Source organism: Nicotiana tomentosiformis, chromosome 5 (assembly GCF_000390325.3).
Source record: "Nicotiana tomentosiformis chromosome 5, ASM39032v3, whole genome shotgun sequence".
Classification (NCBI taxonomy): domain Eukaryota; kingdom Viridiplantae; phylum Streptophyta; class Magnoliopsida; order Solanales; family Solanaceae; genus Nicotiana; species Nicotiana tomentosiformis.
The window spans coordinates 13,897,704-13,915,026 of record NC_090816.1 but is presented as its reverse complement, the minus strand read 5'-3'; the positions used below and the strand labels follow the sequence as shown (position 1 = coordinate 13,915,026).

Sequence of the window (17,323 nt, the reverse complement as noted above, 5' to 3'; positions counted from 1 at the left end):
AGTGATTGAGAGGAATGAGTGAATGTGAGGAATGAGTGACTGTGAGAAAAGAGTGACTGTGGAGTGAATGTGAGGACTAATTGATTGTTACTCTAAGAGGATGCATTGATTTCATTATTGTTGCATTTCAGCTGTCATATATCACTATTTTGGAAATTTCGGAAAGACATTATTTTTGTTTTAGTCAAAGCTGATATGTAGTTACTGTGGATGTTGAACTTGAAAGCATGCCTACCCTTTTATGTTGGAAATTGCTGCATTTGGACTTACCTGTGAAACTCGTCACTACTTTCAGTTCTTTATTTATTATTGTTACTTACTGAGTTGATTATACTCATACTATACCCTGCACTTCGTGTGGAGATCCAGGTGATCCCGAAAATAGTGGGTGTTGATTCTTTCGCACAATTGATTTCCTAGATATTCAGAGGTAGTTGCTGTATTTTGCAGACCTTGTCTCTCCTTCCTTATCTCCTTGTTTACTGTATTTGATCTCAGACTATTATAGATAGTGTTTTTCCATACTTGTAATGTATAAATGATCATGTACTCAGTGACACCGTGTTTTGGGAGTATATTTGTATATGTAATTGTGAGTTCTTTAATTAAAGTCAAATTATTATGTTTTCAAACTTAAAAGAAAAATATGAGTTATTGATGTTATCGGCTTGTCTAGTACTGAGATAGGCTCCATTATGACAAGTGTGATTTTCGGTCGTGACATCAACATGCAGCAATAATAAAGTAGCACAGTAATAAAAGAATTTTACCAAAAGCTATTTTGACATGCAATCTTTCAAGTAAAACAAAAATTAAAGCCTTATTTGGACAAGGTAATAAGGCCAAGTAATTCCCTAGGGGTTTTAAACCTATCCTCTAGAAGAGGCTTAGTAAAAATATCAGCTAATTGATTTTCCGTGTTAACAAAAGATAATTCAAAGTCGCCCTTAAGAACATGGTATCTAATGAAATGAAGTTTGATATTTATATTCTTTGCTCTATAATGTTGCAAGTGATTTTTTGAAAGACATATCGCACTAGAATTATCACAGAAAATTTTAACAGGCTTAAACGAAATATCATAATCAGTTAATTGATGATTCATCCAAAGTAGTTGAGCACAACATTGCCCATTGGCAGTGTATTCAGCTTCAGTTGTAGATAGTAAAATTGATCCTTGTTTCTTACTGTTCCAAGAAATAAGTGATTTGCCAAGCAATTGACACGTTCCACTTGTACTTTTCCTGTCATCTTTATCACTGGCAAGGTCTGCATATGAAAAACCTTCAAGCTTAAAAGTATTAAAATGTGGATACCATAATCCATGTGAAGTAGTTCCAATAAGGTATCTAATAATTCATTTCACGGTAGTTAAATGTGACTCCTTTGGAGCTGCTCGAAACCTGGAAAATCTGCATACACTAAACAATATGTCAGGACAACTAGCAGTTAAATAGTGTAGAGATCCGATCATTCCACGATATTTTGATTCATCTACTTATTTTCCCTTCTTTATCTTTGTCAAGATATGTAGCTGGACTTATGGGAGTCCCAATTTCCTTGGCATTGTCCATTCCGAATTTTTGTATTAGCTCCTTTGTGTACTTTGTATGACAAATAAAGATCCCTTCATATGATTGATGAATTTGGAGTCCAAGGAAGGAAATTAATTCTCCCATCATGCTCATTTCAAACTCACTTTGCATGAGATGTGAGAATTCCTTTCATAAAACAGGCTTAGCGTTTCCAAATATAATATCATCAACATACATTTGAATAATGAGATTCTAGAAGATGATCATTTGATAAAGGAGTAGTGCCAATCTTACCTCTCAAAAATCCATGACTAACCAAAAATGAGCTTAGTCTTTCATACCAAGCTCTAGGTGCTTTCTTAAGCCCATAGAAAGCTTTAGTCAATTTAAACATATGATAAGGAAACTGTGAGTTTTCAAAACCAGGAGGTTGTTTAACATAAACCTCCTCATCAATGAAGCCATTTAAAAACACACTTTTAACATCCATTTGAAAAACATTTAAAACCTTTAAAAGAAGCATTTGCTAATAACATACGAATTGATTCTAAGTGTGCTACCGGAGCGATGGTTTCATCATAGTTGACTCCTTTTTATTGAGAGTAACCCTAAGAGACTAGCCTTGCTTTGTTCCAGATAGCTTTATCTTCTTTATTTAGTTTATTTTTGAATACCCATTTGGTTCCTATGATTGTTGCATTTGCTGGTTTGTGCACCAATGTCCAAACTTGAGTTTTATCAAATTAATAAAGTTCTTCTTGCGTAGCCTATACCCAACTTGAGTCTTTCAAGGTTTCGTTAACTTTCTTTGGCTCTATTTGAGACATGAGTGTGATGTTGGCCTTTTTCTTTAAAGCTCCTCTTATTTTCATCCCATCAGTTGGGTTTCCAATGATGAACTTCTGAGGATATTCTGGTTCGCTTCTCCACTCATTTGGTACTGCTTCAGTACATTTATTAGTCGACTCATTCTGAGGTTGATTGTGCTCATTGATGTCTTCATTAGTCGATTGTGGGATTTCAGTCGTATTGTCAGCAGTTTCTTTTGAAGTCTTCTATTCACTAATCTTTGGCTGATTTTGGTTGATCTCTTCATCACCTATAAAATTTACTTTCTCGTCCATAGTGTCATTATCATCAAAAATAACATGAACTGATGCCTCTACGCATAGGGTATGCTTATTATAGATTCTAAAAGATCTACTGTTATTCGAGTAGCCGAGAAATATACCTACATCGCTCTTTGGATCAAACTTACCAAGATTGTCCTTGCCCTTGTTACGGACAAAACATTTTCTTCCAAAATGATGAAAGTATCTAATTTTGGGTTATTTACCTTTCCATAATTCATATGGAGTGTTCTTCAAAATAGGTCGAATTAAACACCTATTGAGAATGTGACAAGCTGTGCTAACTGCTTCTACACGAAAATGATTTGGGAGAGAATGCTCTAGTATCATGGTTCCTGCCATATCCTGCAGAGTTCTATTCTTATGTTCAACCACACCATTTTGTTGTGGTGACCTAGGTGTTGAGAAATTATGAGTGTATCCTTGATCTTTGCAAAATTCTTCAAAGATTCTACTTTCAAATTATCCTCTATGATCACTTTGATTAGTTGCTATAAGATGCCCCTTTTCTCGTTCAATTCTTTTACAAAAAATCTCAAAACTTTTCACTGCTTCATCTTTATGAGATAAGAAAATCACCTATGTAAAACGTGAGTAGTCATCAACAATAACAAAAGCATATCGTTTACCTCTAATGCTGGAAGTTCTAATAGGTCCAAACAGATCCATGTGAAGCAATTGTATAGGCTTGGTAGTAGACACAATATCCTTGGTTTTGAAATAGTTTTTAGTTTGTTTACCAATTTGGCATGTATCACATACATGATTTCTAGAAAAATTAAGTTTAGGAAGACCAATAACTAAATCATATTTGGAGAGGTTTTCAATTAGATGCATGCTAGCATGACCAAATTTTTTATGATAGAGCCATGGATCATCGGATATGGATTCTAAACAGATATGACTATCTAGATTTTTAATTCCATCAAGAATGTAGATATTTCCATACTTTTTACCAGGAAGAATAATCTTATATGCCTCATCTTCAATAGCACATCCCGTTTTCTTGAATTTAACTTCGTACCCCAAATCACACAGTTGACTTATACTTAGAATATTGTAATTGAGTCCATCCAATAAATATACTTCTGTAATATCACAATTATTGCTGATGGAACCGTGCCAGTACCAACTATCTTTCATCTTGAATTATCTCCAAATTTAATATTTCCTCAATTTAGTTTTGTGACTTTTTTGAATAGATATTTGTCACATGTTATGTGACTGGAACACGCATTGTCTAAATACTATTTTCCTTTACAATTCTTTTTGTGGTGTTCTTGCAAAATAGAATTATCACCTTCTTTTAGGTACCCAAGCTTGCTTAGGTCCTTTTGGTTAGTTTTGCTAGAATCAAGGTTGTTTTTGGATTTCCAAATCCATCCTGAGACATTTGATTTACGAAATCTATAAAATGAGTATTTATGACCAACTTTGTTACAGTAATGAGACATAGGGGTTGATCCGGTTTTTGATCTCCCACTTGTTTTAGTACTTGTGGACTCGGTTCTAGCCAGTCCTTTTCTAGTTGACTTATAAGTCGCCTGGTTAGATTTGACAGAATTGTGACTGGTGGACTTGCGCATACCATTAAGTTGTATTTGCAATTCCTAAACTTCATCTTGAAGTACATCTCTTTCGATTTCACAGATTTTAAGTTTAGGTTCTGAGTCCTTCTTTTCCCACTTGAGTCTCCTTAGTTCATTCAACATTTTTTGAGACTTCTTTAGGGTAAGGTTAAGGATATCCTGCCATTCATTACAACTATCACAGTTATAGGATCTTACCTCGATTGTTTCACCTCGTGCCATGAAATAATTCTTAGTATCTTCTTTGCATTTATCGTCTAATGCATCTTCATCAGTCCAACAGTCAGAGTATCTGTTCACGTCATTTTCCAAGATGGTCGTGAAGCACATATTTTCTATTTCTTAGTGTTATGAACTATCTTCATCACTCCAGCTTCCGAAGGATTTTTTTTTATTAAATCCTCTAGAGACTTTTCTTTTAAGATTTGGGCATTCAGCTTGAACATACCCATACCTTCCATACTCATAACACTTTCCATCATTCTTTTCATGTTTATTGTATTGCCTGGTTCGCTTGGATGGCATCCTTCCACTTTTTGTGTTTCTATACCTTCTCATTAATCCATCCATGTTTCTTAATACCATGGCAATTTCTTCTTCAAGAGCTTCTGGGTCATCATCAGTATCATTTTTAGGTTCTTCAGTTGTAGCTTTGAAGGCAACTGTTTTCTTCTTTGCTTCCTGATTTGTTTTCTTGAGATGGGTCTTCTCAAATGCCATAAGATCTCCTCATAGTTCATTATTTGAAAGTTTGTTTAGATATTGAGATTCGAGTGTGACTACTTTTGTGTGCCAAGTGGTAAGTTGATTCATTAGAATTTTTCGAACTTGATCACCACTTGAGTAGGGTTTATCAAAGGCTTTTAGATTGTTAATGATTTTGCTGAACCTTGCAAATATTTCCTCAATGGATTCTCCTTCTTTCTTCTGGAAGAGTTCATAATCATGAACCAACATGTTTATCCGAGTTTCTTTCACTTTACTGGTTCCTTCATAAGCGATTTCCAATTTGTCCCACATTTCTTTGGTTGTATCACAACTTGAGATTTCTCATACGTCTCTCAACTTATAGCATTATAGAGTAAGTTCATGCTTCAGCATCGACCTGAACAACCACTATTTTCTCGTCCGAACATTCATCTATATCTTTAGGATCAACAGGTGGTTGAGCTTCTGCTCGTAGTGGATAGTTACCCTTTTTGATAACGCGCCATACTTTGACATCATAGGATTTTGCATAAATTTCCATTCGCACTTTTCAGTGAGAAAAGTGTTGTCCATTGAAATATGGTGGCATGACTTGTGACGTTCCTTCTTGAAAGAGTGCTCCAACAGCTACTTGATTTGCCATGATCTTTTCCCATAAGCGGTTAAGCAAAAAGTGTGAGACTAGCTCTGATACTAATAGAAAGTGCAAGAGGGGGGTGGGCTGGGGGTTGGGGGCTGTGATGGCGCCTAACATTTCACTTGCTAGGCAAGCCAACGTTAGAAAAATCGTAACCATTTTAAAACAAATCAATTTAAGCGAAAGTCAATTACTGAAATAAAGTGCGGAAGACCACAACAACCGAATCATCAAAATACATCCCCGAATGTGGTGTTACAAGTGCACGAGCTACTAGGATAATAAAAATAATGGTCTGAATAAAATTCAATCTGTTATAAAGATAATACACAACTAAGATAAGATAGAAGGAGTCTTTAGAACTGCGGACTTAAACGAATTCGGAATGAATTCAAATTTGGCGCACAAGTCATAAATTTCATAACATAACTATTCAAATTTTCGGAAACTCAATCCTAGTTTGATATCAATAAAGTCAAATCCGTGATCAAACCTTGGAAATCTTTAGCCTTTAAATTCCTAGTTTTCATTAAATGGCATAACTTGAGCTAGGGACCTACCAGAACTGTCAAAATATTGATCCGGGTTCGTTTGACCAAAATGTTTACCAAAGTCAACTTAATTGAGTTTTAAAGCTCTATTTCATATTTTAATCAATTTTTTATATACAAACTTTTCGGAAAATTATACGGACTGCACACACAAGTCGAGGAATGATAAATAGTGCTAGTTGAGGTCTCAGAACACAAAAATAATTATTAAATTTAAAGATGACCTTTTGGGTCATCACATTCCCCACCTCTAAAATGAACGTTCGTCCTTGAACGAAATTAGAAAAGTACCTGAGCTGGTGAAAAGGTGTGGATATTTACTCCGCATGTCCGACTCGGACTCCCGAGTAGATGTCTCAATTGATTGACTTCTCCATTGCACCCGAACTAGAATAACTACCAACTCCTATTCGTAAGTCAAATCCTTGTCCAATTAGTCTGAGCTGAAATCTAACACATGGGACGACTCACCATGATATTTCTGGAGCATAGACACATGGAACACCGGATGAATCGCTGATAAATTAGTTGGTAATGCAAGCGTGTAGGCTACTTCTCCCACCCTTTCAATAATTTCGAAGGGTCTTTTATACCTAGGGCTCAACTTGCCCTTCTTTCCGAACCTCATTACACCTTTCATAGGTGAAACCCAAAGCAATACTCTTTCTCCAACCATGAATGCAATATCACAAACTTTACGGTCGGCATAACTCTTTTTCCTAGACTGAGTTGTGAGAAGTCAATCCTGAATAATTTTGACCTTATCCAAGGAATCATGTACCAAATTGGTACCCAACAACTGAGCCTCTCCTGGTTCAAACCAGCCAACTAGCGAACGAAATCGCCTTCCGTATAATGCCTCATATGGAGCCATCTAAATGCTCGACTGGTAGCTATTATTATAGGCAAACTCCACAAGTGGCAAGAACTGATCCCAAGAACCTCTAAAGTCTATCACACAAGCGCGAAACATATCTTCCAATATCTGAATAATACACTTTGACTGTTCGTCTGTCTGTGGATGAAATGTGTCACGACCCGAAATTCCCACCTTCGGACCGTGATGGCACCTAACATTTCACTTGCTTGGCAAGCCAACGTTAGAATAATATTATCTATTTTTAAAACAATTTTTAAATTTATTAATAATCAAAGAACAAATACGGAAGTAAAGTCTGAAATGTAGGGAATAATACATAAAAACAACGGTGTCTAAATACCATCCCAGAATTGGTGTCACAAGTGCACGAGCTTCTAGAATAATATAAATAAAAGTCTGAATAAAATAAAGCTGTCTGAAAATAAACACACAACTAAAGTAAAATAGACGGGACTTCAGAACTGCGGACACCATGCAGTTATACCTTAAGTCTCCTCCGAGTAGCTGAAATCCGAGCAAGTCTATGGCACGCCGCTGGGACCAACTCCGAAATCTGCACAAGAAGTGCAGAGTGTAGTATTAGTACAACCGACCCCATGTATTGGTAAGTGTTGAGCATAACCTCGACGAAATAGTGACGAGGCTAAGGCGAGTCACTTATATTACATATACGCAATATTAGTAACAATAACAATAATAGAAATAAATCAGGTAACTCATTTATAATATTTGAAGCCAACTCATCAGTCATAACCAATTATCATTTCCATCAATTCTGTTGCAGCGTGCAACCCGCTCTCATAATATATTCACATTTAATTCTGTTACAGCGTATAACCCGCTCTCATAATATATTCACATTCAGTTCTGTTGCGGCGTGCAACCCGATCCTCCAATATGGACTTTTTAATAAATCTGTTGCGGCGTGCAACCCGATCCACCAATATGTTCATTTCTAACAATTCTTATAGAAGAAATTTCCCAAATAAATGCAACAATTAATATAAAATTATAAGACAACAAGCATACAAACAATGACAAATAGCAAATTATTAAGGAAATCAGTGAAAAAATAGGCAGTTTAATATTTAATATGCTAAATGTCAAATAACAATTAAGACACATAATTCAAATAGTATGTAACAATTAATGCAGGAATTCAAGAATTAATATTTGGCAAAGAATAGGAGAGAAAAAAATATTATAATAATTAATTCATGATTTAAAATAATTTATGATTTTTCAAGTAATTATGCAAACAATTAATTTGACGACGTATAGACACTCGTCACCTCGCCTATATGTTGTTCATATGCATTTCACATAACAAATAGTTTAAGGGTTCTATTCCCTCAAGTCAAGGTTAACTACGACACTTACCTCGCTTTGCAAATTCCAATCAATTACTCAACCACAACTTTTCTTTTAAATTTGTCTCTGAAAGCTTCAAATCTATTCACAAATAATTCAATATACTCAATATGAATCATAGGAATTAATTCCATATGAATTTACTAATTTTCCGGATAAAATCCAAAATTTATTAAAATATTCGGCAGTGGGACCCACGTCTCAAATCTTAGAAAAGTTACGAAATCTAAACACACATTCCGAGATGAGTCCAAACATACAAATATTATCCAATTCCGACGTCAAAGGGACCTTCAAATCTTAAATTTTTATTTTTGGAAGATTTTATAAAAATATTATTTTTCTTCCATAAATTCACGGATTCATGATATAAATGAGTATGAAATCATGAAATATAATCAATATAGGATAACGAACACTTACCCCAATGTTTTTCCGTGAAAATCGCCCAAAAATCGCCTTACCTGAGCTCAAAAATGGAAAACAGTTGAAAATGGGTCGAAACCCCATTTCCAGAACTTAATTTCTGTTTCTCGGATTTTTACCCTTCGCGAACGCGGTCAGTGCCTCGCGTTCGCGAAGCACAAATTCCTACTGCCCAATTTTACTCTTCGCGAATGCGAGGGCTACTTCGCGAACGCGAAGCTTGCCTGGCTTGGCCTTCGCGAACACGAGATGCCCTTCGCGAACGCGAAGGCAATTGTCCTAGCCAGCCACTTTCCCTTCGCGAACGCGAGGCTTTGATCGCGAACACGAAGCTTCGCACCTCAAGCCTTCGTGAACACGTTCTCTCTGTCGTGAACGACAAGCACAAAATGTTCCGGCCCCAATTTGCTCTTCGCGAACGCGAGACTCCCCTCGCGAACGCGAAGAAGGAAACCAGAAGCAGGTTTCTGCAGTTTCCTCACGTCCAAAAATGATCCGTTAACCACCCGAAACCAATCCGAGCCCTCGGGGATCCAAACCAAACATGCACCCAAGCCCTAAAATATCATACGAACTTGTTGCACGATCAAATCGCCAAAATAACACCAAGAACTACGAATCGGACACCAATTCAAAGGAAATTTTCAAGAAAACTTTAAAACTTATATTTTTACAACCGCACGTCCGAATCACGTCAAATCAACTCTGATTCTCACCAAATTCGACAGATAAGTCATAAATATTATAGTGGACCTATACCGGGCCCCGGAACCAAATACGGACCTGAGGTCAATAAATCCAACATCAATAATTTCTTAGAAATCATTAAGCTTTCAAACTTTTAATTTTTTTTATCAAAATTCCATATCTCGGGCTAGGGACCTCGGAATTCGATTCCGAGCATACGCCCAAGTCCCAAATCACGATACAAACCTAACATTTCACTTGCTAGGCAAGCCAACGTTAGAAAAATCGTAACCATTTTTAAACAAATCAATTTAAGTGGAAGTCAGTTACTGAAATAAAGTGCGGAAGATCACAATAACCGAATCATTAAAATACATCCTCGAATCTGGTGTCACAAGTGCACGAGCTATTAGGATAATACAAATAATGGTCTGAATAAAATTCAAGATGTTTGAAAGATAATACACAGATAAGATAAGATATAAGGAGACTTTAGAACTGCAGACGCTGTGCAGTTATACCTTATGTCTCCTCTAGGTAGATGAATCCGAGCAAGTCTATGGTACGCCGTTGTGACCAACTCCAAAATCTACACAAGAAGTCCAGAGTGTAATATGAGTATAACCGACCCCATGTACTCCGTAAGTGTCGAGCCTAACCTCGATGAAGTAGTGACGAGGCTATGACAATACACGTACGTAAATAACCTGTACAAGTATATACAAATACGAAACAACAATAACACAATAAATAACAATTTATAAATTTGGGAGGGAACATGCGAAGAGGAATGATATAGAAATTTCAGCAGGAGAAGTGTCACAAGTAGCCAATTAATTCATCAATAATTAAATGAGCAACTGATAATATGATAATGGCACGGCACCACCCTTCGTGCTTTTACTCTCATTCCTTTCATAATTTGATAAATAAATAATAAGAGTTGGCACGACACCACCCTTGGTGCTTTTACACTCTTTTGACACGACATCACCCTTCGTGCTTTTACACTCTCTGAAAATGGCATGGCATCACCCTTCGTGCTTTTACCCTTTTACACTCAAAAATGACATGGAAACACCCTTCGTGCTTTTACACTCTTTCTCACCATGACAATGATAATATAAATAATACAAATGGAACGGCATCACCCTTTGTGCTTTTACACTCTTTCTCACCATATTCAACAATAATTAAATCAATAAAAAAATTCATGAATAATGATCAAATAATCAATAATAAACTTAAGCAGGAATATCTTAATTAAATAAACAATTATTCAAAATGAAATAAATTCCTCCAACATGCTTTAACTCAACCGCAGCACAAAGTACTCGTCACCTCACACATACGTTGTACCCGCACATTAAATCATGTAGCAAATAGACAAATAAATCCTACTCCCTCAAGTTAAGGTTAACCACGATACTTACCTCGCTTTGCAACCAACTAAAGATTCCAATAAACCTTTGCCTCGCAAATTAGTGTCCGAAATCCTCAAATCTAGTCATAAACAATTCAATATACTCAATACAAATCGTAGGAATTAATTCAATATGAATTTACTAATTTTTTGAATTAAAATCAGAAATTCATCTCAAATATCAATAATGAGGCCCACGTCTCGAATCTCAGAAAAACATACGAAATCCGAACACCCGTTCCGAGACGAGTTCAACCATACAAAAATTATCAAATTCCGATGTCAAATGGATCTTCGAATCTTAAATTTTTGTTTTTGGAAAGTTTTACAAAAACTCCTATTTCTTCCACCTAAACCCAAAATGAATGATGAATATAGACATGGATATATGAAATATAATCACTATATGATAAGGAATACTTACCTAGTTCGAAGTCGTGAAAAACTCCTTCAAATCGCCCAAAAAATGAGGTTTTAAAACCCAAACGAAATGAAGAAAAATGGCCATTTTCAACCCCTTAATGTTCTGCCCAGTCTCGCATTTGTGGGAAAAAGGACGCATCTGTGGCCTCGCATTTGCGAGACAAGGGACACATTTGCGAAGCCAAGCAGCCAGGCGTGTTCCGCATCTGCGGAAAATGGGCCGCATTAGGACCTCGTCCAATTATACCAACCAGTCTCATAACATAATACGGACTTACTCGGGGTCTCAAATAACATCTAATAATATCGAAATGACAATTCACACCTCGATTCGAACTTTTGAGTTTCAAACTTTTCAATTTACAAAACTCATGCCGAAACGTATTAAACGAATCCGGAATGACTTCAAATTTGGCGCACAATTCATAAATAACATAATGGAACTATTTAAATTTTTGAAATCTCAATCCGAGTCCTATATCAATAAATTCAAATCCGTGGTTAAAATTTTAGAAATCTTTAGCCTTTAAATTTCTAGTTTCCGTTAAATGGACATAACTTGAGCTAGGGACCTCCAAATTAAATTCCGGGCATACACCTAAGTCCAAAATCATGATACGAAACTATCGTAACTGTCAAAACACTGATCCGGGTCCGTTTGCTCAAAATGTTGACTAAAGTCAATTTGACTGAGTTTTAAAGCTCTATTTCACATTTTAACCAATTTTCCATATAAAAAATTTTCAGAAATTATATTGACTGCACACACAAGTCGAGGAATGATGAGTAGTGCTCTTTGAGGTCTCAGAACATAGAAATAATTATTGAAATTTAAAGATGACCTTTTGGGTCATTACACTAACTTGCGTTCTAGTCGACTGAGTTTTTCAAAAATAAATATAAGAAAGTAAATGACACAGAATGCTTTATACTGGTTCAGATTCAGAGTGAATCCTATGCCCACTCCTCTTGGGTTTCAAGGGTGATCTCTTTTAAATATGAAGTGGCTCAGTACATACGAGTTGATGTTGTTATACACCAACAACTTTTGGTCACTTTGTTCTTCTCTCTTATAATTGATACAATGCCTCACCAGTGTTCTTTTCTCTCTCTCTCTCTCTCTCTCTCTCTCTCTCTCTCTCTCTCTCTCTCTCTCTCTCTCTCTCTCTCCTCTTCTTAGTTACACAAGAAATATATGGCAGACTACAATGCTTGTTTGAAGTAGAACAAAGAGATTTAAATTGGTTTGATCAAAGAATGTGAATCCTTGACATCTTCTGTAGAATATATATGGCGAGTTGGTCTTCATTCTTCATGGCGTGATAGTGTAATAATTGAGAAGCAACCCAATGGAGTTGATTTTCAGTATCAATCAAGATGATTTCATTCCAGAAATAGAATGGACATTTCCTTCTGTTGCTTCCTTGATTCCCTTTTCCTTGCGAGCCGTTAAGGAGAATATTCCGAAAGGATCTTCAGTGTAGATGATTGATCTTTTACACTAATTGATTGAAGCCTTTCGTAAATGGTTGATTCGAATATCCCCAAGATTGATCTTTGATACTGATTGGCTGATAATCTTATGCTCATTGATTTATGCCTTCCGTAAATGATTGATTCAAATATCCAATTTCCATAGAAAGCGTAGTTATAGGTTGATTTTTGCCTCCTAGGTTTGTCCTTCCAGATCGTTTATTTGAATCTTTCCCATTCTCATGACATCCTTTGGGATTGGTTTCCTGCAAGTAGAATTAAGTTATTTTCTATCATTAAAATCAAAATCTAACAAAAATGACACCGAATAGCAACTATAATAGGTTTCTATTTAAGAATTAGCCAGTGTATTCTGAATTTTAGTTTTTCAGTTCAATTTTTTCAAGACACAAATATCTTGAGTTATCCTGAAATTAAGATTTTTAGATTAAATTTTCATGACAAAATATATACTGGCTAATTTCTAAACTTTATACCCGTTTTATTTTTCTGTTTGCATCCGTACTCATTTGTTTTGTTAAAAGCATTGTGAAAGACGATTTTCCCCTTTTAATAAAAGACTATTGACAAAACTATTGACTGCAGGACAAAACTTCAGTATGTTTTGGTATGATGTTTTAGAAAATATACTAAATAACTTTAGAAAAAACTCATTAGAAAATTACATACTGCAAGACAAAAATATAAGCATGTTTAGTATAAAATTTTAGCAAATGAACTAAAAAACTTCAGCTTATTTATACTTAAGTTTCAGATAAAACTCATGACAAAACTGTTGACTGCAAGACAAAACATCAACATGTTTTGGTATGAAATTTTAGCAAATAAACTAAATAACTTCAGCATGCATTATCAAAAATTCATTAGAAAATTACATTGTGCAAGACAAAAACTTAAGCATGTTTAGTCTGAAATTTTAGCAAATGACTAAAACATTTAAGCATGTTTTGTCTGAAATCTTATCAAATAAACTAACAAACTTAAGCATGTTTAGTTTAAAGTTTTAGCAAATGAACTAAAAAACTTAAGCATGTTTAGTCTGAAATTTTAGCAAATGAACTAAATATCTTCAGCATGCATTAGCAAAAACTCATTAGGAAATTACATACTGCAAGACAAAAACTTAAGCATGTTTAGTCTGAAGTTTTAGCAAATAAACTAAAAAACTCACTACAAAAAACCTAAAATTAACTATGAATGACGTCGCTAATCTGTCACAAGCCAAGTTTCTTGATAATCTGTTGCTAATCCGTCATTAACTGAGATTAGTGACGTTTGTTTTTGTTTATCTAAATAATTTTTCCGTCACCAAAACTAGTTTTTAGTAGTGACTTAAGCATATTTGGTCGGAAGTTTTAGCAAATGAACTGAATAACTTCAGCATGTTTGGACTGAAGTTTAATTAAAACTCATGACAAGACTGTAGACTGCAGGATAAATAATTTCATTATGCATTAGCATGGAGTTTTAGCTTTAACATGAAACAAATTCATGCTACATTAGCATGAGGTTTTAGCTTCAAGGTGAAACAACTTAATGCAAGTGTGATTCTAAAGATAAATCTGGACAAGTTTATATTTTTTTGATAAAACTGCTGAGAGGAGAGGAGGAGATATTTTTTACCAATGAGGTTGCAGATCACGAGATTAATGCGTGATGTAGGTTTTATAAATATTTTCAGGGGTGTAATTATCATATTAGTACGGATTTTTTGTCAGCTTGTGTAACGACCCAACCGGTCGTTTTGCCTTCTAGAACCTCGTTCCCCAAAATAAGACTTGTCGTATGTGATTTTACTATTTTATGACTTGCGGGGATGGTTAATTCAGGAATTGGAAGGGGTCGGGTTGAAATCAGAACACTTGGTTCCTTAGTTTGGCTTTAAAAGGCTAAGTTTGACTTCGGTCAACATTTTAAGTAAACGACCCCGGAATCGGGATTTGACGGTTTTAATAGGTTCGTATGATGATTTTGGACTTGGGCGGTTTTTTGGATCGGGTGTTGGACAACCCGGGAGCGTTTCAGTACCTAATAGTGAAAGTTAACTATTTGAAGGTTTTAAGGTTATTTAAATTTGGTTTGGAGTATGTTTTGGAGTAATTGAGGTCCATTTGGAATTACAAGTCTAGAAATAGTTCCGTATGGCGATTTAAGATTTTCACAAAAAATTTGGTGCCATTCCGAGTAGTTTAAGTATGATTCGGTGCGTTCGGCACAATTTGGAAACTTGAAGTTCATATTTTGATTCAATTCGGTTTTGGGTGTGATTCACGGTTTCGTTGTTGATTTACGCATTTCGAGAGTTTGATCAGGTACGTATTATGTTTATAGAATTGTTGGTATAGTTGGACGGTGTCCCAAGGAGACGGGGTGTGTTTTGGACCATTCAGAGTCAAGTTGAAGAAACCGGATTTTCTAGTACTGGTGTCCTTCTTAGCGAACGCGAAAGGACCATCGCATTCATGGAGAAGATTTGGGGGTCGCGTTCACGGAGCCTTGAGGTACCAGGCCTATGCGTTCATGAAATCCCTCTCACGTTCGCGTATAAGGAAGGGGCCTGGGAGAGGGGCAGTGTCCATTACCCTTCGCAATCGTGAAGTGGACCTCGTGTTCGCATAGGGTGGGCCAGGTAAGCCTTCGCGTTCGCGAGGCCCCTGTCGCGTTCGCGCAAGGAATTTTTTGGGCTGAAGGATTGTTTCCTTCGCAAACGCGATGCCTCTTCCGCGTTCACTAAGAAGGCCTTTACTTTGCTGGGCAGAATGCCTTAAAAACGGGACTCAACCATTTTTAGCTCATTTTCTCCATTCTTGGGCGATTTTGGAGCTTTTTGAGAGCGGTATTCACCTAGCAACTTGGAGACAAGTTAATTCTACCTACTGTAAATATATAGATTATGGGTAGATTATAACATGTAAATTGTAAAAATCAAGGGTTAGATAAAAAATCTCGATTTTGATTAAAAAAAAAATGAGATTTTAACCACGAAAATGGTTATGGAATGGGATGAAAATTGTTTATTTGAGTTCTTGAGATTATGGGTAACAATTTCCTCCGAAAAGTTTCGGAATCTGGGCACGTGGGCCTGGGGTAAATTTTAGAAATTTTACCAATTTGGGTTGGGTAATTGCTCTAATAGATAAATTATGAAATTTTGAGTATTTATTGATTAAACTATATAACATTTGTCTAGTTTAGGATTTTTCGGCACCAAATTGAGGCTTTAACACGAAATCGTGATCGGGAAGTGATCTTTGAGAAGAGGTAAGTCTCTTGTCTAACCTTGTAAGATTGAATTTACCCCATATGTTTTAAATTAATAAATGCTTCTACTTGTGGGGGCTACGTACGTACGATGTGACGATAGTCTGTGCGTAGCTACTATTATGCTATTGTCCGGTTAGTTTTAGGACCCAATTATGAATTATTTGGAATCTTGCACATACTTGTTAATTTAAAAATGTCTAAATTTTATTAGTATTTGTTGGAGAAATTGTGAAAGACTGCTAATGAAATTCGGGTTGTTTTTGTATAAAGCGTCATTAATATTTCAGTCAAACGCTTATATAATATCCTTCTCTTTTTGTGGAGCGGGCCGAACGCCTCGGCAGTAGATAGATGCATCTATGGTTCGTGTCACTTGACCATTGGCAGTGTACACACTATTCCGGATCGGGCCGCACGACCTCCGTATAAATCGTGCTTAATAATAAAACTTCACGATGCTTTGATATATATTGCAGCTTGTGAAGATAAATGACTTATTGGAAATTATTTAATTGTGAAAGAATTATTTATTTCTGCTTGCTAAGGAAGTTGTTATTATTCACATAAACTGTGTTTATTTAAATATTTCTATCTTAATATTATTTACCCATAGTGAGTGTCGACGTCGACCTCTCGTCACTACTTTATCGAGATTAGACTTGATACTCACTGGGTACACGTTGTTTACGTACTCGTGCTACACTTGCTGCACTTTTTGTGCAGGATCTGAGATAGGTGCATCAGGTGGTCCTACCGGTGTGCACCCTCGTTATCCCGAGGCCCAGTGGTGAGCTGCCTTTCTTGAGTCGTTCCGCAACACCTAATGTCTCTCTTTATATTTGTATTCTTTCTATTTTTTGTTCAGAAATTATTTAGAAGTTTGTACAATCTACTAGATTCTCATACACTTGTGACACTAGGTCTTGGCTCACACTAGTAGAATTTTGGGTTGAAATTATTATTTTGGACTTTCTATTTTTCTTAAATCTTACAAGTTAGGAAAGTTTAATTACTCAGAAATTTATTAAAAGAGGAAATATATGTTTAATTTCCTAGTTGGCTTGCCTAGCGGTGATGTTGAGCGCCATCATGACCTATAGGTAAAATTGGGTCGTGACAACATAGTATCAGAGTACTAAGTTCACATAAGTCTCACAAGTTATGAGCAGGCCTAATAGAGTCTTGCGGATCAGTAGATGTCTGTG

The 17,323-nt window shown here is 35.9% G+C and overlaps 1 protein-coding gene across 1 annotated transcript; it reads right to left on the bottom strand.

Moving 5' to 3' along the window:
• Positions 1-820: 820 nt before the first annotated feature.
• On the bottom strand, positions 821-3,808 carry LOC138891947 (uncharacterized). Its single transcript, XM_070175637.1, has 4 exons — positions 3,295-3,808; positions 2,309-2,532; positions 1,830-2,043; positions 821-1,269 (listed from the first exon to the last, which is right to left on the bottom strand). Exons 1-4 carry the CDS (start codon positions 3,806-3,808, stop codon positions 821-823), a joined length of 1,401 nt encoding a protein of 466 aa, XP_070031738.1.
• Positions 3,809-17,323: the final 13,515 nt, after the last annotated feature.